We start from the raw sequence: 25,335 nt of genomic DNA, 5'->3' as shown, positions 1-25,335 counted from the left end.
AGCCACATCTGTCAACATGCCAGATCACATCACAACAGCAGACACATGAGCTTGGCAAGCGCACCAGATGGCAGCTCCTCACGTGACACTGCCCAAGCAGCATCATACCCAAGCCTGAAACATGCCACGTGCACTGTGCTGTCTGGTCATGCGGTCCTCATGGTCTCTGTGCAGGGGAACTGCCACAGTGCAGGACTCCTGCTTCCTGTCCCCAGGCTCCAGTTCAAGGGTGCTTTCTCCTGCCCATGACATGCAGGCCACTTCAAAGTGACCTTGAAATGGTTCCACCCAGACCCACACCTCTTGGCACCTGACATATCTGCACCAAGGAAGGGAGCGAGGCAGAGGGCCACTCTCACCTGTTGTCTCAGCTCCTCCACCTTCTCGTTGAGCAGCCACTCCACATTGCGCAGCTGCGCCTCAGCCTGCTCCTCCTTGGCCTGGAGCTGCTGCTCATGTGCGGCCTGCACAGAGGTTAGACACCAACGTTACACTTACACAGAAGCCTCTGGGGTTTGCTTAAAGTGGAAACTGGCTAAATACACAGATCTGAAAGTGACAGGTGATCTTCCATCTGGGAAGACTGACAAATAAGCCACATCTCACAGGCACAGTGCCCATCACTTTCTCCCTCTAGTTCAGGGCGACTCTAGATTGCTCTGTTATCCAAGAATTGACCTCAGGATTGAAATCATACAAGGTTCACACCAAATGAGCTTCGCTGACTGTGTGTCATGCACTGATGGACCCCAATTTAGGTGGTTCGAATCTCCGATGGTATGCTCTACAGACAGAATGCGTCTGGGTGGACCTGTGACCCCCTAGCGGGAGGGTGTCTTCAGTGTCAGGCGGCTCCCTGCTCTGCAGCTGAGAAGCTCATCCCAACCCTGATTCACCTTCAGCATCTTCCACATGTCCCTTGTTGATAGAGTCCCCATCCTTAGATCCTAGTGCCCTCTCTCCAGCAGCCAGCCTGGCGTGACACATTCCCACTCACCTCCTGTGTGTGCAGTTGCCTCGCTGTTTCCTCCTCCTGGAGGCTGAGCAGGCGCTGCAGCTCTGCTACACGGGCACCAGGTACCAGCTGGGCCATCTGCTCCTGCAGGTGCTGGATGGTCTGCCCATGCTGAGCCTGTGCGGCCTCCAGCCTCAGGTGGACACCACGCAACTGGGAAAGGACAAGTCTGAAATGACTGACTGCAGTCATCAGCGAAGATGCTAGTGTGTTATATTCTGCATTTAGAACACCCAATTGGGAGAGGAGATGGGCCCTGCATTCCTGCACTATGGCCTCTGCCTGAGTGTGCAGCAGTCCTCAGGGATTCAGAACCCAAGCTTGCAGTAGCCAGCACGCCTCTGCATGATGGGTTAGGGAAAGCTCATGTTTAGCACCCTTAGAATAATGGTGCTGGGCCTTGATGCTCGATCAATGGCAGGATCAGATTTTGTCCTGTTTACTGTCCCTTGCAGCCTATTTCATGAGCCCTTTGATGTATAAACTCTGTGACTCTCACAAAGTCATTTCTCCTTATATGGGGAGCTCACATGTCTGTCCCATAGTATGACTAACACAATGTTGAGTGGCTTTGGGGCAGGTGTAACATGCAGTCTCCAACCACACAGAGAGTCACAGAGCCCAGCATGGTTCTGAGCAGTCATAAAGTATGCCTAACTTTGACTAAACATTAGAGTTAAGATCTAAACACGAGTTCCAACAATTTTATGCTAGATGCTTCATCTGAAAACACAGACCTTCCTCTGCAGCTTTTAAGAACTGTCTCCTCACCTGATGATCTCTGAGAACCCCCAGGCAGGAGCAGAAGTCATAGCTCCATAGGATCTTGTTTGAGGAGGTCTGATGTGACCATGTGATCAACAGAAAGAGGAGGCCCCTGGGCCTCTTGAGTGCCTGACCAGCTGAGGTGCATCTGGCTGCCCCAATCACCTCTCTGGGCTGCTATGGTATGGCAATACTGTCAGATTCTTGTTGACACTCCACCTGGCCTAAGACTGACCTGAGTTCCTCCAACCACATCACCTACTCACCTGGTCTTGACTTTCTTCAAGGCTTTCTGTCAGCTCTGACTGTGATAGCCGCAAACGCTGACATTCCTCATTCACGTGTGCAAGTTCAACTGTAAGTTTTTGGATTTGGTCACCCTGTTTAAAAAATTATTTTTATAATTACAATCAGTCTGATATACCTCATATCCTCCTATGGACACTTAGAAAATTACAGAATAAGAAAATTTGTAACACTGCAACCCCCATGAGCCTGTGAGCCTGAAGTCTACACCTGATCCCTTCACCCTCTTTATATAAGTACATATCCGCTGCAGTTACCTTCTCGTTGTTGGGACAAACACCTGACCAGAAGCAACTTATGGGAAGAAGGGATTTATTTCAGGCTTACAGAATCCAGGGGAAGCTTCATCATGGCAGAAGAGGCTGGCTTACTTCCATAGATCCATAGCAGAGAGACAAAAACCAACATCAGCAGGCACAAACAGCCAGAGGTCAAACGGGCTCCCCACACACGTAGCAGGGCTGGACTCAAGATCTGCCCCCACTGACACAACTCTTTCAGGCCTCTGTCTACTAGAAACTTAAGTAAAAAGCTTAATCAAAACTACCTGAGTCTATGGAGGACATTCAAGCCACCACAACATCTATCAGTGAGCTGGTATCAGACAGCACACAGTGTCCTGTGGTTCTGTCTTCCTTATTGGACCTGGACACTTCCCTAACCAGAGGGTTATTTGAGAACTTGGTATATAATGGCTGCACCATCATCTACTGATTCATTGTTGATGAGTCAAACCAATTCCACTTTGGTTTTGCTATTATAAATAGCACAGCCACGAAAGTATTTCTGGCTGAATCCATAATGCTCTTAGGCACAACTCCCACAAGCAGAATTATGATGTCAGAGCACATGGGCACTCTTGAAGCTCTTCATCTATGCATTTTACCAAACTGAACCCAGAATGTTGCAGCCATTTACTGTCTGTAATGAGCACTTAACCCAGTTCTGCTACTTTTCTGAGATCTTGGGAAGGTTTGCCACGGCTTCTCAAGTCCACCCACTTCTTTTTAATTTATTTATTTCTTATTTTTTGGCTTTTTGAGGTAGCCCACTTCACTCTAGCCAAGGCTGACCTGGAATTCACTATGGAGTCTCAGGGTGGCCTCAAACTCACAGCGATCCTCCTACCTCTGCTTCCTGAGTGCTGGGACTAAAGGCGTGCGCCACCACGCCCGGTTTAGTCCATCCACTTCTGCAGGGCTCTAGCTTATAAACCCTTCACTTGTCTGCTTGGAGTACTCACCTGTGTGCAGCTGAGCCTCCAATGCTGGGGTAAGCCCCCTTCCCAACCACCCTTCCGCAGGCCTGGGAAGCAAACTAGCCCCTGACCTGCTGCTCCTCCCGGCCCCCAGCCTCTGCCAGCCTCTGCATCACAAGTTGGAAGGAAGCCTGATTTTCTTCCTTCTGGGTCTGGTGGATAGATATGTCTTCTTCCAGCTGAAGGACCTTGCAGTTGAGCTGTGACAATTCATTCTTATATTTCTCAGTCTACAGACAAAAAAAAAAAAAAAAAAAAAAAAAAAAAAAAAAAAAGAGTTGAAACACAGGCTGAAAAAATATACTTTTATTTTTTTACACATTCAAAATATTTTTATTTGAGAGTATGAGTATGGGTGTGCCAGGGCCTTCTGCCACTGCAAATGAACTTCAAATGCATGTGCCACTTCATAAGCCTGATTTTATGTGGATACTGGGGAACTGAATCTGGGCTGTTAGGTTTTACAAGCAAGTACCTTTAACCTCCAGGTCATCTCTCCAGCCCTCAATTCACATCAAACCACCATTGTTAAGACATTACATGGACACAAATACATTTTTTTAAAAATTTCACTTATTAGAGAGAGAGAGAGAGAGAGAGAGAGAGAGAGAGAGAGAGAGAGAGAGAGGGAGGGAGGAAGACACAGAGATAGAATAGGCATTGCCACTGCAAACAAACACCAGATGCATGCACCACCATATGCCTCTGGCTTATGTGGATTCTGGGGAATTGAACCTGGGTCCTTGGGCTTCACAGGCAAGTGCTTTAGCCACTAAGCCATCTCTCCAGCTTGAGAACAATCCATTTTATAAGTAGGTCATATACAGCCAAGTGGCTAGAGGACTGTGGCAGGCCAGTTCCATGTCTAAGAAGACAGTCCAATGATAAAGGCAGAGTTACATTTCTAGACAGCTTGAGGGAAACTGTCAACCCAGAAACGGTGCTTGTGACAAAGGGAATAAAGAGGCACAGGTTATTCCGAGTCAAGTGTGAATGACCACGGCCTGGAATCACAGATTCAATTTGTTCTGAGTCATCATGTTACATGAACTCTTCTAGTCAGAAGAGAGCCATAAATCGATGTGTTGACCACATGCATTGGTGAGGGCATCAGGAAGGTGGCTTAACTCAAAGTGGGGAAAACTGCTGTAGCTCTCAGATGCTACCTGGTGACCGTCTTAGCATTTGGGTTGGTGGGAGCCAGTGCCCTCCTAAGTTAAATATATTCTAAAGTTTTACCTGGTGAAGGGGATCAGATACAGAGGTTGGTAATAGGTGGCTCTTAGGGGATTAAAGACCACCTGAGATCATTTTAGCTCTGGATCTGCAATATTCCAACTCTCTGCCAATCGTGGGAGTTCCAGTCAGTCTGCAGAACCTTCAGCACTGATGTGGCTTTTTCAGAGAACTTAAATCCACAAGACAAATGATTAGAATGCTACCAGCAGATTTGAGGACTGAAGAAGGAATCTAAGAGGCTGCATCTTAAAACTGTGTGCTCCCTGCACGATCCACCATACCTGGGAGGGGGTCAGAGGCCACTGTCATCCTGGCCCGCCTTGCCCAATATAGGGGCTGAAGATGGGAGCTGGCTAATTTCATTTTTTTTTTCTTTTTTTGAGGTAGGGTCTCAATCTAGTCCAGGCTGACCTGGAATTCACATGTAGTCTCAGGCTGGCCTCGAACTCATGGTAGTCCACCTACCTCTGCCTCCTGAGTGTGCCACCTCACCTGGCTCTAATTTCAAGTTTTAGAAGAGAAATAAGCAATACTGACCAGGGGAGGGGGTCAGCAAGCACAGAGGCAGAAAGCCACCAGTTCCCCTCCTCTGGTCATCAGATACCAGCATTTCCAGGTCGGGTTTGTGGCCAATGCCTCAGTAGCAATGGGGGGGGGGGGTGCAGGGCAATTCTGCATCTTCTTCCTCTTGGGAAATAGCAGCAAGGCCAGGTCATAGAGCTCCCGAGGGTTAGGGTTGAAGCTCAGCTCTCTGCAGTCTGCTTGCTGGCAGGAGCCCACCCACCTATGAAGAAAATACTCTAGTGCTCTGGCTGCTGGTTCTATTTCTGCAGGTTACAGGCAGGAAGCATGGTATTTCATTCACTCACTTCCAAGGAAGATCCATACCAAAGAAGCCTATAGGCTTATGTGTCGTGCCTCTCAGAAAGGGGTTAAAACCGTTCTCTTCACAATAATGAAGACAGCCTTCTAAATAGACACTTCTCTGGTACTTCTAGAAGCCACATTCCACTCATGGAATTTATCATCAGCATAGGCTGATGCCTCTGCAGCCTCTCAGGACAGCATGAATAGCAGAGATACACTCTGGGCCTTATCTTTGGTACATAAACCCCTCTCTGTATCTTGGAGCCTCTGTGGAGTCAGTAGAGGCCTCTGCTCAGGGGTTGGAGCCTGGTTCCAGTGTGGCGGCTCAGCTCCTCCAGGACCAGTTTCTCTTGTCCATACATCTTCTGCCACTCAGCCTCCGAGCTATGTGTGAAGCCTAGAAGGTGACAGAGTCCATGGGTGGCTGTCACGGTCAGGATGCCATAATAATCTTCACTTTCTTTGCACTGTTGGAAGATATATTCCACTCCTAGGAAAATGTCCCCCAAGTTATAATCATCTGGAAATTTTGGTTGAGGAAATTCACCTGCTTTCAGATTCTCATGAAATGGAAAAGAAAGCACATCGGTTAGAATGTTTTTCTTTCTGTAGAGCCTATTAATGTGCTGAATACTCTTGTTGTCAACGCAGATGATCCCCATGTCAAATTTCTGTACTCCTAAAATAGTCCTCACAATCTCCATATTTTTGCGAAGTGGTGTTCTCCTGATGGGGATGACTTGCTGGAGATTTCCAATCACCAAACTCATTTTGGGGGAACACCCGACCCCTTAAAGTGTTTGGATGGAACCGCAGCCGGCAGACGAGGAGGGCTGGCCCGGCCACACTAGCAACGGCCCGCACGCCCGTCCCAAAATATACTTTTAAACAGCTGCTCAATTCAGATTATTCCAAAAGTTTCCAGCCAGGGACGGCTTTGCTTTTCTGGGGTGGGAGTGGGGGGTACCTGTCAATCCCTGGAGACATTTTGTGTTGTCTCAGCTGGGGTAGGAGAGGCCACAGATCAATCAACCAAAAGCCCTGTACTTGTATAGGGAAGAGAGAGGTGTTGAGGGCCAGAAGCCCTGCTCTGTTCCTCTGAGGACACAAGACAAACCAGGCCACCGGCGGTGGTTATGTGCCACAGCCACCAAACCACCCTTCTGAATACTTTTCTTGTCTTTCTCATTCCCTCCAAGGTTATTTCCAAAATATGTTAAGCAATTCCAAATAATGTAAATAAACTTAAGGTAGGCAAGTCTCTTCAGAATCTCTTGTTATTGCAAATACAAGTACAGCCTTCTGCTGGGGTACGTGTCTCTAAGTTGCATATTTTGGTTGTTTCCATAGCCAGTGCCCTGCAGAGTAGGCAGATGTTCAATACCGGCTTGGGGTGGATAGGTGGAGGCCCAGGCACGGGGAGGAATGGCAGGTCAGAAGTCAGAAGTTGGTCCTGCAGTTTTCACCATGGAGAATTCAGTTTGTTTGTTTTTTTTAACCATGTCATCATCATACAAGATACTTTCATTCAGTTGTTTTTCACAGTAGTCAGCTTCAGGCAGAGGACGCGGGTAGTTTCAGCCTCACCTCTGAGGTGCTCTTGGGTGGGCTGCTGGCTGTGCATACCTCTCCCATGTGATGCCAGGTCGCCTCAACCCTCAGTGGAGCTTAGAAGCCTATTCAACTGTGATTCACCCAGTTAATGAGTCTCTACACGGTTATCAAGTTCCTCAGTGAATCCATTTCCCTCATCCCCTCCCAGGAATCTAGGACTGACAGGAGAATGTTGCTGCTGGCCATCCTGTGTGGTGTGGAGAGAACTTGCTTGCACTCATTGCACTCTTTGGTGAGAATTAAAACTGATTTGTATCGCTACCCATTCCGCTTGCCTTCTGGGCACAGCCCTGATCTCATCATATAAATGGAAGCCTTCTCCAACTCCTGGGATAGTTGATTTTCTTCTTCTTTAAAGTATTTTTTAATTAATTTATTTTGTTTAATTAATTTATTTTTTTAAAGTTGATATACTGTTTTTATTCAACACATTGGCTAAAATTAAAATGCAGAACAATATGTAACTAATGTTTTGGGAAGTGGGTCCACACATATGTCCTTTTTATTTTTTAAGACAGAGTCACACAGGCTGGCTTCAAATTCATGATGCTTCTATCATTCCAGCCCCTTGGAGACTGAGGCAGGTCAGAGTTTGAGGCCAGCTTGGGATCCCTGGCAAGACTTTGTCTCAAACAACAAGCGTAACAAGAGGAAAAAGACAAATCTCATAACCCGTCCAGTGATGAGCTTACAGGCACATTCTGCCAGGCCCAGCTTAACATATATCACTGAAGTGAGTGGAACTGTAAGTAAGTACATCCCAAGATTCTGGAGAGCAATGTACAGTCACTACTGTATATGCATACACATAAAACACTGCAGATAATATATTATATAAATCATGGTTGTGCTGGTTCCTTTTACCTTTACTTTTTTGTTATTAGCAACATATTTTGTAAGGATATATCATATGCTGTTACCCTCTTTTCCTTTATCCCTGCCCCCCTTCCGCTGGGGACCCTCCTCTATGGGGTTGCAGGTATTCTCCATGGGTTGTGGTTCCTATGTTGTGGGAACAGCAGTCAGTTTTTGGGGGGAGTTCTGGGTGTTTTTTTTAATCAGGGTCTTACTGTGTAGTCTCAGGCTCATGATCCTCTTGCCTCAGCCTCTTGAGGACTGGGCTTATAAGGATGTGTTATCACACTAAGCTTCTAGTATCTATTACATTTTAATTCTTTTTTTTTTTTCTAGGAATTTGTCCTATAGGAAAACTTGCACTTTTACAATCATAAGTGGGGAGTGCAGTCTACAATTTTGCTTGTCACAACTAGGATGCTGTTACTTACATCCAAATAATTCTTTTAGGAGTTTATAGAAACAGAAAACCAAAATAAATCTAGGTCATCCCTCCTTCTTTTGTAGCCCAGGATGACCTCAAACTCTCAATAGGCAAGCATGACATTGCATTTTGAGTCCTTCCTCTGCCTCCTCAGTGCTGGGGTTGTTATGGGCATGTGCCACCAGGCCTGATTTGTGTGGTCTAGACATTGAATTTGGGGCTGTGTGCATGGTAGACAAGCAGCATGCCCAAATACCAGTTGAGCTACTTCCCCAACCCATTTCCCATTTCTCATTTCTGTTATAGTCTGCCTTTCTTTCCTTCCTTCTTTCCTTCCTTCTTTCCTTCCCTCCCTCCCTCCCTCCCTCCCTTCCTCCCTCCCTCCCTCCCTTCCTTCCTTCCTTCCTTCCTTCCTTCCTTCCTTCCTTCCTTCCTTCTTTCCTTCTTTCTTTCTTTCTTTCTTTGGATTTTAGAGGTAGGGTCTCACTCTAGCCCAGGCTGACCTGAAATTCACTATGGAGTCTCAGGGTGGCCTTGAACTCACAGCAATCCTCCTACCTCTGCCTCCCGAGTGCTGGGATTAAAGGCATGAGCCACCACGCCCGGCTTCATTTCTGTTACGGTCTTTCTTTATTTTTATTTTTAATTTTTATTAGCATTTTCTAAGATTATAAAAAAATATCCCATGGAAATTCCCTCCCCCCCTTTTAAAAATTATTTATTTATTTTGTTTTTCCTTTTTTTTTTTTTTTTTGAGGTAGGTTCTCATTTTAGCTCAGGCAGACCTGAATTCTCTATGTAGTCTCAGGGTGTTCTTGAACTCATGGTGTTCCTCCTCCCTCTGTCTCCCAAGTGCTGGGATTAAAGGTGTGCACCATCACACCTGCCATTGTTTTTCCTTTTTTATATTTATTTTTATTTATTTGAGAGAGGGAAGGGAGAAGGGAGAGAGAGAAAGAGACATACAGACACAGAGAAAGAGTGTGCCAGGGCCTTCAGCCATTGTAAATGACTTCCAGATGCTTGTGCATCTGGCTTATGTGGGTCCTAGGGACTTGAACCTGTGTCCTTTGGCTTCACAGGCAAACACTTTAACCAGTAAGCCATCTCTCCAGCCCTACAGTATTAATTTATTTATTTGAGAGAGAGAGAGAAATGGGCACACCAGGGCATCTTGCTCCTGTAATCAAGCTCTAGATGCATGCACATCTGGCTTTACATGGGTGTGAGGAAACAAAACTCCAGCTGGCAGGCAGGCTTTGCAAGCAAGTGCCTTTAACCACCGAGCCACCTCCCCAGTCCTCAATTGTCTTTCTTTCCTTTTTTGTTTTTCAAGGTAGGGTCTCACTCTAGCCCAGGCTGACTTGGAATTCACTATGTAATCTCAGGGTGGCCTTAAACTCATGGCAATCATCCTACCTCTGTCTCCTGAATGCTGGGATTAAAGGTGTGTGCCACTACACCTAGCTCAATTTTTCTTTATTCATTTTTAGCATTTAAAAATTTTTGGAAATAATTTCAAATTTACAGAACAGTCTTAAAATAAAACATTACAAGGAAAATTCACACTCCAGCTAGATGCACCAATGACAGCATTTTCACCATCAGCTGTAGTAGTCATGCTATGTGCCTGTCTATGAACATACATGTGCACACATGCACAAATATGCAACATTCTCCTCACCCAGACTTGCAGCATTTCCTGAGGGCAGGACTGCTTGCTTGCTCAGGACAATGGCCCTGACATTCCACACATATCTTGGTTCTGACAGCTGTCCATTCCACTTGCCCAGGACCAGGCGGTGCCTCCGGCCGTGCAGTGTCAGCCTCCTTGAATTTGGGGTGCTCCCACAGACTGTTTTCCTGTTGTTGGCATTTCTGGCAAGAGCACTCCCTTAGTTTAGTAGTTCCTTATTTAATGCTTCCTGGTGACTCGGGTGATGTGTTCCTGGGCAGGCACTGCACAGGTGATGGTGTGATCTCTCAGGACCCTGCAGATGCCATCTGCCTCCAGTGATACATGCTCACAGTGATCACCTCTTTAATATCCAACTTACATTCTCTAGCTTTCATTGTACAAGCTGTCGCTTGGGTATACGTCAGAACAACTGGGTATTTGTTTACACCTGTTTTCTGGTCTGCAAGTCAGATGGGTACTGTAGGATTGACCTGAACCGCAGCCGGAGGAGGTAGCTGACAGATCCAGAGCAGGCAGTCTGCGAGGCAGCTGCTTGTTGTGGGTCTCGGGGCAAAGCAGTTGTTCTCAGCCAGAGGAGCAATGAGGCACTGCAGTGAGCCACACTTCCACAGCTGTCCTCAGCAACATCTGCATCCCATATTCTTGTCTGCCATGTGACTGGACATGTGCCCTACAGGGGTGCCACCCTGTGGCTCCAGGGACCTTGGTGGGACCCAAGGGGGGGCAGTATACAACTGCCCCCCATGCTGGTCCTTGGCACCCCTGCCTAGAGCACTCCGCAGAGCCTGGGCCTTGGAGAGGCACCATGTCCACAGGTCTGTGAGGAAGAACCGACAGTGGATCACCCCAGCTGTCCCAGCTTCTCAGCCTTATCTCCAATGGCATAGAACAAGGATAAGCCACCACACATGCCAGTCTCAGTCCTTGACCCCTGAGCATGGTGAGTATGCTTAAGTGGCTGGCTTGTGCCAAGAAATTGATCTGATAGTTACATGCAACATGTTAGCTACAACTGGATTCTAGTGCCCAGAAATTTTTGAATCACTGCAGAAATGTGAATATAGCCTGAATATTGAATGACATGAGCTTGTTATAGTTAAGCCTCTTCAATGTGACAGCTGTACTGTGTTTATCAGTACAATATGTACTTATTTTGAAAGGATGCCTGCTGAAATATTTAGGAATGAAAGGTCATGACAGCTGAAGCTTCTTTCAAATGGCTCAGAAGGACATAAGAAAACAACATGGATACAGATAAACAGAGCCAACAATGGCTGTGTCACCAGTGTCCTGGGGCAATGAGCACACTAGATGCTCTGGACCAGAACCAAGTCTGGAGAAGGGAGGGGGAGAATCCAAAGAACCTGGAATATCTTGAGTACCAGACCGATCCAAAGAGTGCAGATGTCCTCTGATGACCTTGTGCTTTGCTTGTTTTGGTATTTTGGTGATTTTTATTTATTTATTCTTGGTGCTGAGGACTGGACCCAGGGCCTTGCATTTGTGAGGCAAGCACTCATCTACTGAGCTAAGTCCCCAATCCACCCAAAGGCCAAATCTGGATAAGCTGAGCATCACAATCAGTACTGAAGGTAAGGTATCATAATCCTGGATAATAACATAATGATATAATGAATAAGTTGGGAGAAAAAAGCCTTCATTGTAGAACTAATAAAAGCAAAAGGATGGTGGGATTAGTCACCAATTAGCCACAGTTATAATAGTAACTGATTCTATCAAGAAACAGAAGAGCAGCCGGGCATGGTGGCGCACACCTTTAATCCCAGCACTTGGGAGGCAGAGGTAGGAGGGTCGCTGAGAGTTCGAGGCCACCCTAAGACTACCTAGTTGATTCCAGGTCAGCCTGGACCACAGTGAGACGCAACCTTGAAAAATCAAACAAACAAACAAAAAAACCAACAACTACAAAAAGAAACAGAAGAGTGCTTGGTAATACCCACAGGTGAGGGTTTGGTGACAGCAGAGTATTGATATAAGAAAGTCTCAGGCTGGAGAGATGGCTTAGCAGTTAAGGCACTTGCCTGTGAAGCCTAAAGACCCAGGTTCGATTCCCCAGAACCCATGTAAGCCAGATATACATGGTGGCACATGTGTCTGAGAGGCTGTTTGAAGTGGCTATAGGCCCTGGTGCACCCATTCTCTCCCCAATTCATATTCATTCATCCTCTCTCTCTCTCTCTCCATATACATACATACATACACACACACACACACATATATATGTATGTATGTATGTATGTATGTAAAAGAAACTTTTCATGAACCATTAATTCATTACAAAGAGAAAAGTACCACCACCTGACCCCAGCAATCCAAGTGACTATCACCAGCAATGGGACAAATTTTTGAAATTATTGTGTCACCAAGAGGGTGATATGAAGATGCAAGAGTACTTCTGAGGTGTTCCTGCCAAAGACAGAGATTCTGGCTGGAATCACAGGAGCCATCAGACTAACCTAAAGGGAGGGAGGAAGAGCCCCAGCGAGCCACCTGGAATTCTATAAACATCAGTCTTCTAATCAAGGACAGACTGGCTGACGGAGACTGATTCTCAGTGCTCGGGCTGGATGCGAACTCAGGGTGGGGTCTTCAAACCCTCACTGAGGTCCTGATGTTGCAGGGAGTTGGGGTTGGGGGTAATTCACTCATGGATCTTGTGTTTCCTCCCAGCACCGTGAAGGTAATTACAAGCAGTCTTTTAGGAAAACACTGTCGATTTCCTTTCTTAGTATGAAATTGTTTTAAGACACTGAGAAAAGGAGGTGGCACCACTCGTGCCAGTCAGTACCTGACCTGTGTGTTGAGCTCTTCCAGTTCACAGCAGGCCTTTTCTTTATCTTTCTTCAATGCCTTGATTTCCTTCCTGTTGAGGAAGCAGAAATATCCTTTCTTACCAACTAGCATCCTTTTTCCTGGTTGTCACCTACTGTGGCATCAGCAGCTTGGATCTGTGGCCACAGTAGAGATGCTGGAGCTGCTCTGGGACTCCGCTGTCACTGTCACTGTCACTGTGCCATCACCATAGCTGCTGGCTGTAGGAAGGATGGGGAGGGGCTTGACTTGACTCCAAGTCAGGAACTTAGGGATGTGAAACTGTTCTGATTAACAGTGATAACATGTTTTTAGCACTGTGATAACAAACAGCCCTTGTGGAATGTTTCTATTACATACATTACTGTTACTATCGTTATTTTGCAAAACATACAACTACTCACATCCAACCCAGACATCCTTTCATTTGTTGAGGTCAACAAAGGGTTCTGCACACGGGGAAAGTAATTTGTCTTGAGTGGTTTCTGTGGAATCACCACAATGCGGTATGACCTGCTCTGGGTCCGTACTTTAAACATATGGTGATTCTAGCAAACTAGAACCAAATTTTTAGTATTCCCAGCTGAGCTCACTGCAGAAGTCATAGGTGCAGAAAAATGGCAGGTATCCTTAGACACAGGTATAGAAGTGACAGCGGAAAGCCACCTTCACCTAGATACACTTAAAGTCCCTTCTCTGTGTGTGGGCCTCTGTCCCAGTCTCATTTCTGGGCCTGTGGCTCAGCCCATCCCAGCTCTGACTCACTGATCTCCAGATACCTGCAGTGAACTCTGGAGACAAGCATAACTGACCATCACCAGGACATGCCAGACTCTGCTGGCCCCTGAGGGCCCTGTCGCCCCCTTGCCCACCGAACACTGGCTGTCGTGGCCCTAAGTACCACCTGGAACACTTGCACAGGAGAGACTTGTTCTCTATGTACCCTGAGCTGTTGATAGGTGCCAGCCGTGCAGGAGTATGCCCTCTCAGCCTCCACCAAAGCCCCTGGGCACAGGAATCAAGGGACTACAAAAGGGGGGCCAGAACCCTCAAGCCTGCATTTATGTTTGCAGGTCTCCCCCCCCAGCCTTTACCCCACGCCTCCTGGGCTCATTCACAGCATGCTCGAGTCTAGGAGAAGAGCCGGGCCAGCCATACCTCTGTGTGTTATTTCTGTTTTCAGCAGCTTCTAGTTCCAGCTGAGTCCTCTCCAGGTCACTTTTCAACTGAGAGTTTTCTTCAGAAAGTCTAAGATACTCAATCCTGTGGTGAAAAGTGAAGAAATCTGTTGAGACCTGGAATGGGTGAGCTGGACTGGACACAGCCACAGGAGCTAGCTCACGGCTGGGAGCAGTGACAGCTAGCAGGCTGCAGTCCGCTGTCTGGAGGAGGCACGCGCACGGCCTGCCCTGCTCCCTGCGTCCACAGGGAACAGCAGCAGCAGCCAGCCAGCCCAAATTAGATCCCCGCCCCCAGGAACTTCAGATAGCAGTTGTCTGACACAAACGGAAAATAATATGACATTATAAAATATTGGGGCTGGAGAGATGGTCCAGCAGTTAAGGTGCTTGTCTGCAAAGCGGAAGGACCCTGGTTTGGTTCCCTGGTACCCACATAAAGCCAGATGCACAAAGTGGAGCATGCGTCTCAAATTTGTTCACAGAGGCCCTAGCATGCCCAGTTTTTCTCTCCCTCTCTTTGCCTCTTTCCCTCTCTCAAATAAATAAATATTTTTAAAAAGAAAAAACATTTACATAAAAGAAATTTTGAAATGAAAAATACACTATCAAAAATGACCATTCAACAGGATAACGTTTCCTGACGATTCTTTGTCTTTTTTTTTTTTTTTTTTTTTTGGTTTTTCGAGGTAGGGTCTCACTCTGGTCCAGGCTGACCTGGAATTAACTCTGTAGTCTCAGGGTGGCCTTGAACTCACGGCGATCCTCCTACCTCTGCCTCCCGAGTACTGGGATTAAAGGCGTGCGCCACCACGCCCGGCTTTCTTTGTCATTTTTTAAAGTAAGAATCCAGTTCAGCAAAGGGGAGCCACTTCCTCCCACAATTTAAAGTGAAAAGTGGAGACAGAAGAGTCAGTTTCAGGGTCCTGTGATATGGGAAGAGATGAGACCCACCACTGCTGGCTTTAAAGGTGGGGGAACAGGAGTGGCCTGTGGAACATGGATGAGGTGAGAAAGGGGATCTCCCTCTAGAATTTCTGGAAACATCTGGATTTTGGCCCACTGAAGCTCCTTTTCCTCCTCTAACCTACAAGTCTTCAGGCTAACAAATCCATGTTGTGTTAAGCCTTGGATTTATGGCTGTTTATTATAGCAGCAATTGATACGAATACACAATTAAACCAGAGTAGCTAGTGACAAGTCAAAGCCAAAGAAGGGCGCTGGAGAGATGGCTCAGTGGTTAAGGGCACTTGCTTGTAATGCCTGACGGCCTGTGTTTGATTCCCCAGTATCCATATAAAGCCAGACATACACAGTGGCACATGCATCTAGGGTTCATTTGCAGTGGCAGGAGGCCCTAGGCACCCTTATTTTCTCTTTCTCTGTCTCTCTCAAATAAATAAAAATATTTCTAAAATGAAAAAAAGCTGAGGGAATTTCTTTTGTTTTGCTTGTATGTGGCACACGCACAAGTGTATCCAGATGGACATTCCATGCAAGTGCATGTGGAAGGCCAGAGACCACTGGGTGTCCTTATTGCTCATTCGTGAACATCCGTGAGATGGGGTCTCTCCCCCAACCTGGAGTTTCTGTCCCTCAGTGAACCCCAGTGATTCTTCAGTTTGCCCACAGTGCACGGGGATTTCAGACCTGTGTGGTCAGCTCAGCTTTTTGTTTGCTTGTTTTAAATATTTTCTTTTATTTATTTGCAAGCAGAGATAGAAGAGACAGGTAGACAGAAAGAGTATGCCAGGGCCTCAGGCCACTGCAAGCAAATCCCAGATGCATGTGCCACCTATTGCATCTGGCTTATGTAGGTTCTGGGGCATTGAATATGGGTCCATTGGCTTTGTGGGCAAGCACCTTAACTGCTAAGCCATCCCTCCAGTCCCAAGCTCAGCCCCCCCCCCACCCCCGTAGGGTCTCACTCTAGCCCAGGCTGACCTGGAATTCACTCTGTATTCTCAGGGTGGCTTTGAAGTCATGGCGATCCTCCTACCTCGGCCTCTGAAGTGCTGGGATTAAAGGTGTGTGCCACCATGGCTGGCTCAAGCTCAGCTTTTTATGTGGGTTCTGGGGAGTTGAACTAGACGGTCTCTGGCCCGAGGGCTCTCATGCTTAAACAGAAAGCCCTCTTAACTGCTGAGCAATCTCCCAGCCCAGAGGGAATTTCTGGTATTGAATAAACATGTTCAAAGGACAGAAGATTTGCTCTTTAACTGTTCACCTGGATGAGTTCCTAAGACTACTACCCTTTAAACTGTGGCCATGGTTCTGTTGCCTTCCCAAAGCTTGAGTCAAGGGCAAGACCAACATGGGGCAAGGATGCAGGTGACTCAGAGGTCCTCCAGGCTGTTGAACCTGGTGCTCCTTTGGTCACCTGTCCTGGGTGAACTGATCTCTTAGTGGCTCTGCAAACAGGTGACCTCCATTCCGTTGAGGAACAGCTTTTCCTAAAGACGGGAGCCTGTTAGTTTCCCCCATCCTCAGGGCTATTCCTGTTCACCTTGACTCTCTGCAAGAGGCAGCGAGTGTCAAGGCCCTCAAGCACAATTGAATCCTGCCTGCAGCATACCAATATCCTCCCCTCAAATGACACGTGGCACCTGCAGATGGTGCCAGCTTCCCTGCCCAGATCTTACCCACAAATAATCTCCATCAGTACACACTCTACATTTGTATGAACTTTCTGCATCCGAGTCATCACCTTTGCCCGAGTCCCTGTCACTTACCTGCACAGCCACAACAGCCCTCTCCCCACTACCCTTCCCATGTACCCCAGCCCCAGTGTCTTGCATCCACCCATCGTCAGACAACTGTGGATCAGCTCACGCGGTGGCCCAGCCCAGGCCCCTGCACTCTGCTCTGGAGAGCCCTTCATCTTCCTGTGACAGTGGCTGCTGTCCACCTTGCCCTCCCCATGGCCTGTCCGGTCTTCCCCACATCCACTCTCTCTACCCCAGATCTGACTGTTTCCCCTGTGTCTGATGCAGGAAAAAAGCTTCAAGTTCATTTTGCCATGAGACCTACACCTACCTGGCCCTCCTAGGGAATGCCAGTTTCAATTTACATAATTATTTTACTCATTCTCTAGGTTTTTTTCTATAAACATCTGTCCCTGAAAAAAATTGTAAGCCACAGAGCAGCAAGGAGGCTTTAGGTTCCTCATTCTTAAAATGTAGTATTGGCCAGGTGTGGTGGTGCACACCTTTAATCCCAGCACTCAGGAGGCAGAGGTAGGAGGATTGCTGTGAGTTCAAGGCCACCCTGAGACGACAGAGTGAATCCCAGGTCAGCCTGCACTAGTGTGAGACCCTACCTACTTGGGAGGCTGAGATGGGACGATCACTATGAGTTCTAGGCCAGCCTGAGACTACATAGTGAATTCCAGGTCAGCGTGGGCTAGAGGGAGACCCTTCCTTGAAAATCTAAAACAATAAACTTCACTCTTTAGTCGGGCATGATAGCATACACCTTTAATCTCAGCACTCGGGAGGCAGAGGTAGGAGGATTACTATGAGTTCAAAGCCAGCCTGAGACTACGTAGTGAATTCCAGGTCAGCCTGAGCTAGAACAAGACCCTACCTCAAAAACAAAACAACAACAAAAAAGTAGTACCATCCTTTTTTTTTTTTAACACTGGGACACCCAGTGTTCAAAAGGGGACATCGTGTCCCCTTTGCCCAGCAAATGCTGCCTAATGGCAAGCTAGGGCAAAGGGGACAAGGGTAGTCTTCTAAGGCTCAGGCAATAACGATGACACTCAGGATGGCAGAATGGGACTTCAGGAGCTGAGCAGCTGTGTGTGTGCTGCCTGTCGTCTATCCGTTTGCAGAGTGGTCATACAGCAAGGGCATATAGCACTGTGCCTACCACCCCTCCTAGGCACAACACTGCATCTGCCTCACATCCCGCAGTCAGGGTGGTGAGGAAAGGTCCCATTCCACAAAGAGCTGCTAAAGAGGCAAAGGTGTGGAGAAACACAGAAACACTGCCAGGGGAGGAAGAGCCCTCCAGGCAAGAGGGAGGCATGGACTTCTAGGTGAAAAAAATGACTGCTTTTTTTTTTTTACCTCCCTTGGTAAGGGGAGTTACTTTATTTATTTATTTGTTTTTGAGGAAAGGACTCACTCTAGCCCAGGCTGACCTGGAATTCCCTGTGTGCTCTCAGGCTGGCCTCAAACTCACAGTGATTCCCCCTACCTCTGCCTCCTGAGTGCTGGGATTAAAGACATATGCTTCCATGCCCGGCTTACCTTTTTATTTTTATTTATTTTTTTACTTTATATTTTTTCTTTGGGGAAGAGGACAATACATTTCAAATTTAATTAAGCAAAACATTTTCACAGTCTGGGTTTTCTTTCTTTCCTTTGTTCTCTCTCTTCTTTTTATGTATCTACAAAACCATGGGTCTCCAGCAGCTCAGCCCCTCCCCTTTTTTTGAGGCAAACCCAACAGACTGGCCTTTATTTATTTATTTGTTGGTTGGTTTTTGGTTTATTGAGGTAGGGTCTCACTCTAGCTCAGGCTGACCTGGAATTCACTATGTAGTCTCAGGGTGGCCTTGAATTTACAGCTATCCTCCTACCTTTGCCTCCCAAGTGCTGGGATTAAAGGCATGTGCCACCATGTCCGGCCTCTTTTTTTTTTTTTTTAATGTGAGAGAGTAAGAAAGAGCTAAAGTGCGAGAGAGAATTGGCATGCCAGGGCCTCTCTAGCCATTGTAATAAAACTCCAGACACTTGGCCACCTTGTGTGCATGTGCGACCTTGCACGCTTGTGTCACCTTGTGTGTCTGGCTTACATGGGATCTGGAGAGTTGAACATGGGTCCTTAGGCTTCACAGGCAAGCACCTTAATCATTAAGCCATATCTCTAGCCCCCGGACCCCTTTTGATTCTCACAAAGGTTCTTCGCTGGCAGAGAGGGCTGGTACTTCAGCTGAACCTATATACCTTTCTCTTTGGCTTTTTTTAAAAAATTTTTATTTATTTATTAGAGACAGAGAAAGGGAGATAGAGAGAGTGAGAACGGGTGTGCCAGGACCTCCAGCCACTGCAAACGAACTCCAGACATATGTGCTACCATGTGCATCTGGATTATGTGGGACCTGGAGAATCAAACGTGGGTCCTTAGGCTCAAGCAAGTGCCTAAACCGCTAAGCCATCTCTCCAGCCCTCTTTGACTTTCTTTTTTTCTTCTGAACATTTTCTTTCACCATTTTCAGGTTGTGTTATCTTGGCTCTTACAGTGCTTAACATGCATATTAATTCTCTTGGTAAGAATGTTGCCCTTGTTAACAACAAAGCCAACAGCATGCTGGGTAACATTGGAAAGTCTCCCAGCTTTTGCCATGACAATATTTACAGGTTGTTCAATCTTGAACAACACCAACACCCTTGAGAGTCACATGTATGTGGCCACAGGAACAACTCTTTGTTTTCTAAAAGGCCGAGAGATCATATACCAGTGCCTCTCTTCTTTCCCTGTGTGTTATTTTTTTGGCTGGTTACTGGGAGATAGCTGTTCTGGTGGAAATGAAGCTCTTGGAGTGCTGACATTCACCTCTACTTATTATATATCCCACTCTTTTGTCTTTTTGGTGATATGGATGGAAGCCAGGGCCTCACACGTGGAAAGCAAGTGCTCAGCCATTGAATCCCCCACCTGCATCTCAATCCTTCTCCTACTAACCTCAGGAAGCAACTTGCACACAATCCTACTGTGAGCAGGACTTAGTCCTTGGCTGAAATGTGGTCTCATCATGCACGAGTGGCCATGCCCACTTTTGAGACACAGCCTATACCTAATGCATGTCACTGGCCCAGGTCACTGACACAAGGCCCTCCCATAGCCTGTCTATGCAGGAGCAGACATCTCCTGGGTGTGCTGTATGAAGGCTGATGGCACAAAAGGACAGCGTACATCACCTGCCCATACACCTCTCCTCTGTGCTACAGGAAGAGCCAGGGGCAGGCTCTGGAAACCATGCTCTGCAGTTGAGAAAAGCCCTCTAAGGATCCCAGCATTTGTCACAGAGGAGATGGCCACTTGTGTCCCTGGCTCTAGACATCTGACCATAAGACAGAAATTTAGCCTCCGCACCACAAGGTGTTCCTCAACAATGCTGGCTGTGGCATCTCCAGCCCACAGGCAGAGTCACCAACCCCAAAGCAGTACCCAGGCCAGCCCTGAAGCCCAGAGACCCCATCTTGGAAGGCAGTCTCTACCAGCACAAGGACCCGCTGAACCACTGTCATCACAGGGCCTGGCACACAAGTGGGCTGCAGCCCCTAAACCACTGCTTCGCTGAACCTCATTAGGAAAAGGGCTCATAGATGACCTACAACAAATGGGAGGCCTCCAATACACAGTCCTGGGGGCTGGAGAAATGGCTCAGTGGATAGAATGCTTGCTATGCAAGCATGAGTACCTGAGTTTGGATCCCCAGAGGCACTGTAAAAGCTGGACAGGCATCTGTAAGTTTAGTGGGCCTATGGTGAGAAGAAAAGCAGAAATGGGAGAATTTCCCAGAAGCCCATGGGCCAGCTAGCCTGGCAGACACAGCTGTGAACAACAATGAGGGTGAGAGACCTGCAAGATGAGGACCTCCACCAAAACTTATCCTCTGACCTTCCCACGCGTGCTGAATGAAGCATGTATGTGACACAGACACACACACACACACACACACACACACACACACACAGATATCTAAACACATACCAACAAACAAACGAAAAAAACAGTCCTTGTACTTGTGAGGCAAGAGGTTGGGACACCAGAGCCAGCTGAGCTGCCCCCTTCCTCCAAGCCACCTGCCATCACTTGGGGATCAAGGGTACCAGGAGACAGGGCTGGACTCAAGACATCCACACAGGCCCGGAGGTCACACAGCCAGCCTGGCAGGCAAGGGCTGATAGGTAGAGAAAGACTATAGTGGTCACTAGGGTCAGGATCATAGGTTTAGGTCTGCATTTTAAGATCATGACAGACAAACCTGTCAGTCTCTCTTGAATCTGCTTCTTTCTCAAGAGCGCGGACAACATCTTCCAGCTGCAGAAGTTTGGTCTTCATGGCATTCTTCTCACTCTCCAATGTCACTTCAGCCTCTGTCTCTACAATGGTGGCAAGGGGCTTAGGGCTGACCCCCTGTGGGCCTGGGAGCTCAGGGCAAGGCAGTGAGGGCTCCATCCTGGCAGCATTTCCACTGAGCTGGATCCAAGTCCCTTGGCTATCCTCTCCGTCCTCAGCTGGCCCCTCTGAAGCCTGCCCATGGCTGACAGGGGCTGGCTCCTTGCTCAGGCTGTCAGTTTGTGCCTCCAAATCAGCTGGGCTCAACCATGGCTCCAACATCTGGGGCTGAGTGGGTAAGGACAGCTCCTGGGCATCAGGCTGGCCCAGGCTTGCTGGGGCCCTGGAAGGAGGCTCTGGCTCCTCTGGGACAGCTCCTTGCTCAGCACTGAGCAGACCCTGATGGTTCTCTCTGAGGCCCAGGATCTCTGAGGGCCAACTCTCTGAGCCCTTCCTCAGGTGAGGGGTTGGGACACGTGTGGCATCTACACTACAAAGCTGGCTAGGCACATCCCTGTCTTTGGTTTGCAACTGGCCAGGCCAGTCTAATGCGCTCTCTCCACCAGTGTCGGGGGCTGGCTTTGATGGTGACTGCAACCTGCTGTCTGGACCCAGGGGTCTGGAGCTGGGTATCTCCTCCGGCTCTCCGCCCACCACATGGAATCCATCCTTCAGGAGGGCTCGCAGAGCATCTGCCTCCTGGGTGAGCCTCTCCACCTGCTCCCTGTATGTCTGCTCCAGCTTCTCCTTCTCCAGGGCAAAGGATCTGCAGATGCGCACCTGCTCTTCATTCATCACGGCCTGCAGCTTCAGCTGCTGCTTCTGACAGCGAGCCAGGACCTCCTTCTCCCTCTCCTCGCGCCGTTCCTTTTCCAGGTCCAGCTGGGCTGCCAGCTCTTTCACGCGCTGAAAGTGTGTCTGCAGAAGCTGGTCTTTCTCACACTGATGCTGCAGGGACAGACTCTTGCAGTGGGCGGCATGCTGGGCTTCTAGCCATAACAGTTTCTGGCTCAGCTCCTCCTCTGCCTCTCTCCTGCAGAAACACAGAGTCACACACCCTGGGCACTGGCAGCCCATCCCCAGGCCCTTCTGCCTACGGAAGTACAGGCCACCTGAACTCCTGCCCTATGCTCCTCGCTAGTCTCTCACTGAGCTCTGCTGCTTCCCTTTACTCCCCCCCCCTTTGCTTTCCCTCTCCCCTCTCTTCTTTCTGTATATATTCTTATATATATTCCTGTGTCGAGGGCTTCTGTCCACTCCCTGGGGTCCTCTGTGGAGTCTACAGAGCTATATACATAGAAATCACCCACTATGGTTGGTGGCTTAAAGGGGATTACAATTATGTAGAATTAAAATTGCTGCCCTCATGCACACTTCAAGTACTTAGTCATGTGTGCTGGTGGCATCATACTGAGTGCTTCTGGACAGTGCTGGTCTGTGTTAGTGAGATGGGTTAAATGTACCCATGCTCCAAAACTATTTTTTAAGTATCTTTAAATTATTTATTTATTTGAGGGGGGGGGCAGATAAAGAGAGAATGGGCATGCCAAGGTCTCTAGCCACGGCAAATGAACTCTGGATACATGTGCCACCTTGTGCATCTGACTTACATGGGTCCTGGGGAATCTAATCTGGATCCTTTGACTTTGCAGGCAAGTGCCTTAAGTGCTAAGCCATCTCTCCAGCTCCCTTCTCCCCAAAAAACCGTATTTTTTGACTTAGTCTGAGGAGAATGGGATGGGAGATTGTGGAAGTGAGACAAGGGCTAGACAAGCGCAGCCGAACACTGGCCAGGGCAGGAGGCACAAGTGCTATGGGGTTAGGTGTGGCTACACCTCTGTGCGGGAGCTACCAAGAGCCCACCTGAGCAGCTCCCCAGGAACAAGGGGCCTAGTGCTTCCTGGACACTTCCTATCTCCAGTCACCTCATGGGGCCTGTAGAGAGCTTTGCTTCCATCCTCTAACATATGCCCATGGGATGTAAAGGAAATAGCTTAAAACTCAGGGAGAACATGCATCTTAAGGAGGGCTGCTTCTGTCCTTCAAGACAGCAACCACCACTTCAGTGCAGGTTCTCTATGGCCTGGGTGGCTCTGTTGCTATCACCCTGGAGGGGAAGAAACATGGAGTTCTAACTGTCTTACTCTCATTCTTTGACCTTACCCCTCTAGCAAGGAGTGCACACCTCACTAGGTCTGGGATATGACATCCTTATGATGGTCACTTGACTTGCTGCTATCAGTATGATGACAGGGCCGCATGCCTTCAGCACCAGCATCAGGACCTACCCAGTCCCAGCACAACACCCACCATCTGCTCAGTCTGGGTCAGTGGGAGGCCCAGGGATTGTGGAGCAGGCGTGGCCAGGCCAACAGGTGGGAGGATCCACCTTTGTGTGCCAGGGAGACACCCTCCACACACTCTTGTCCTCAGTAACCAGGCACTCGCTTTGCAGGCTGGTTTGATGGTACATGGGACAGGTGGCATTTCTCAGGTAAATGACACAATAAAAGAAAACACACTACAGTCAGGTTTCCCAAATGACCCTTTTCCCTCCTTGGTACAAATATTTTAGTTTTTCAAGACTCTCACTCAGATTAACTGTAATTTCACTTTGGTGGGGAGGGCTTCTAGATTTTTCTCCATCTCCCCATCTGTTTACTCTGTGATGTCCTAGACAGTAAATGATGGGAAATGTCTTATCTTGCACACCAGGCCAGCCCAGGAAGGAGGGAAAGAACAGAACTCAAGTGCCACACAGCAAACTGCTTCAGGGCCACAGATGGAAAGTAGAAGAATGCATACAGAATGTGTTCTTTCAGTCTTGTCTATCTGCCCAGAGGAAACCTGCCTGTCCCTGGACACAGTGATCCTGACCTTTACCTAAGCCTGATGGCAAGTTCTAGCACTTAGTGAGCAGCCCCTGGCAGGAACACATAAAAGACCTTATCTGCTGCAGCTGGTTCTGGTGCCGCAGGTGCATCTCCTCCTCGAGCCGACGGGCCAGGCCGCACAGCGCCTGCGCACAGCAGTGAGCCAGCCCGGCCTGCACGGGCTCAGGGTTGCGCTGTGCGTCCTGCAGCTGCTCCTGCAGGCCCAGGATGACTTCTTGTGACTTGGCATACAGCGCCTCCATATCTGCTTTCTGGTCCTCCAGCATGCTGACCTCAAGCTGGTGTGCCTGCTCCATCTCCTTTTTATCCTTCTCAAAATTCTTCTTCATGACCTCAATTTCCCTCTCATAGTAATTCACCTGAAGAGAGAAGTGTCAGCAGTGCTAATCAGGAGGTCCTACCAATGACCTGACCTGACAGAAGACCACAGCAACAGCAGGAGGCCATAGGGCAGGCCACCTACAGCCAATGGTTCAGATCCCACCAGGTCCCAGGAGGAGATGATGGCAATGCCTGGGATAGTGATGCTCCCAGGGGGCCCAGTGTGGCTTCCTGCATCATGTCACCCCTGCACAGTGATCCCCCCAGGCAAGTGCAGTAAGGTCAGGAGACTCGGGGCCAAGATGGGCTGAGCACCTGCCATTCCCAAGACCTGAGAGAAGGGACAAGGTCCAGACACATGTGGGCAAGGCTATCCTGGGAGTCCTGAGTATATCCGCTAGGGAACCTAAGGATACAGTGGCAGGACAGAGATGGAGGAACTGGACACAGACCCACGGCCAAGAGTGCTGGGCACTGACCACTAAACCCTACCAGTTTAACACCAGCTAGAAAATAAGTTCATCTAAGGGGACAGACTTCGCAGGGAGGCCCTGGACCACACAGGATATAAGACAGGCTTCTTGCACTTGTCTTTGAGCTCAGCTGACCACTGTGATTCCAAAGCAAGGAGGGCTGCCCCCAGCACTTGTCGTGACACATGGGACGTATTCCCACCCCTGCCCATGAGTTGTTCTTATGTCTGCTTCCTTCCAAAAAGGGTGTGGGATGAAAAGTCAATTTTATTTACATTTCTTTACAGACTTTCCTCCCAGAAGAAGGGTCCTTATGAGGCAGATGTGTGGCAAAGCTGGCTGGCATGCAGCCTGTGGCCCCCAAGCGGCTGACCTTAGTCTCCAGCTGGATCCTGAGGTCTTGGTAGTGTTCCTTCACCTGTTCCATCATCAGTTCTGTCTTCAGACTCACTGGAGTAGAGTCACCCACAAACAGAATACCTACAAAAGCGAAACATGCTGTGAAGATCATGTGTTGGATG

General features: G+C 48.2%; 2 protein-coding genes across 7 annotated transcripts in view; both read right to left on the bottom strand.

Moving 5' to 3' along the window:
- Positions 1 to 25,335, bottom strand: part of Ninl (ninein like) — a 129,505-nt gene that overhangs the window by 1,937 nt on the left and 102,233 nt on the right. For 4 of the 5 annotated variants that reach the window (XM_045156030.1, XM_045156033.1, XM_045156031.1 and 1 more), the window contains 9 exons: positions 25,188 to 25,294; positions 24,072 to 24,379; positions 21,053 to 22,159; positions 14,033 to 14,137; positions 12,857 to 12,926; positions 3,416 to 3,574; positions 2,047 to 2,160; positions 998 to 1,168; positions 360 to 464 (listed from right to left, as the gene is read on the bottom strand). In XM_045156030.1, coding sequence (XP_045011965.1) covers positions 360 to 464; positions 998 to 1,168; positions 2,047 to 2,160; positions 3,416 to 3,574; positions 12,857 to 12,926; positions 14,033 to 14,137; positions 21,053 to 22,159; positions 24,072 to 24,379; positions 25,188 to 25,294 — 2,246 coding nt within the window. Of the gene's footprint in view, positions 1 to 359; positions 465 to 997; positions 1,169 to 2,046; positions 2,161 to 3,415; positions 3,575 to 12,851; positions 12,927 to 14,032; positions 14,138 to 21,052; positions 22,160 to 24,071; positions 24,380 to 25,187; positions 25,295 to 25,335 lie in introns of those variants that run through there. The other variant, XM_045156034.1, reaches the window with a different exon arrangement.
- Positions 5,650 to 6,220, bottom strand: LOC101613957 (endoribonuclease YbeY-like). 2 transcript variants are annotated; one of them, XM_045156036.1, is made up of 2 exons: positions 6,011 to 6,220; positions 5,650 to 5,881 (listed from the first exon to the last, which is right to left on the bottom strand). In XM_045156036.1, exons 1-2 carry the CDS (start codon positions 6,218 to 6,220, stop codon positions 5,726 to 5,728), a joined length of 366 nt encoding a protein of 121 aa, XP_045011971.1. In that variant the 3' UTR covers positions 5,650 to 5,725. The 2 variants fall into 2 exon arrangements, with proteins under 2 accessions (XP_045011971.1, XP_045011972.1); XM_045156037.1 differs by having other exon boundaries at positions 5,650 to 5,882; positions 6,147 to 6,220.

The sequence above is a fragment of the Jaculus jaculus genome, chromosome 8 (genome assembly GCF_020740685.1).
Source record: "Jaculus jaculus isolate mJacJac1 chromosome 8, mJacJac1.mat.Y.cur, whole genome shotgun sequence".
Taxonomy (NCBI): Eukaryota; Metazoa; Chordata; class Mammalia; order Rodentia; family Dipodidae; genus Jaculus; species Jaculus jaculus.
The sequence above is the reverse complement of the archived record's forward strand: the minus strand, read 5'-3'. Positions and strand labels throughout refer to the sequence as shown.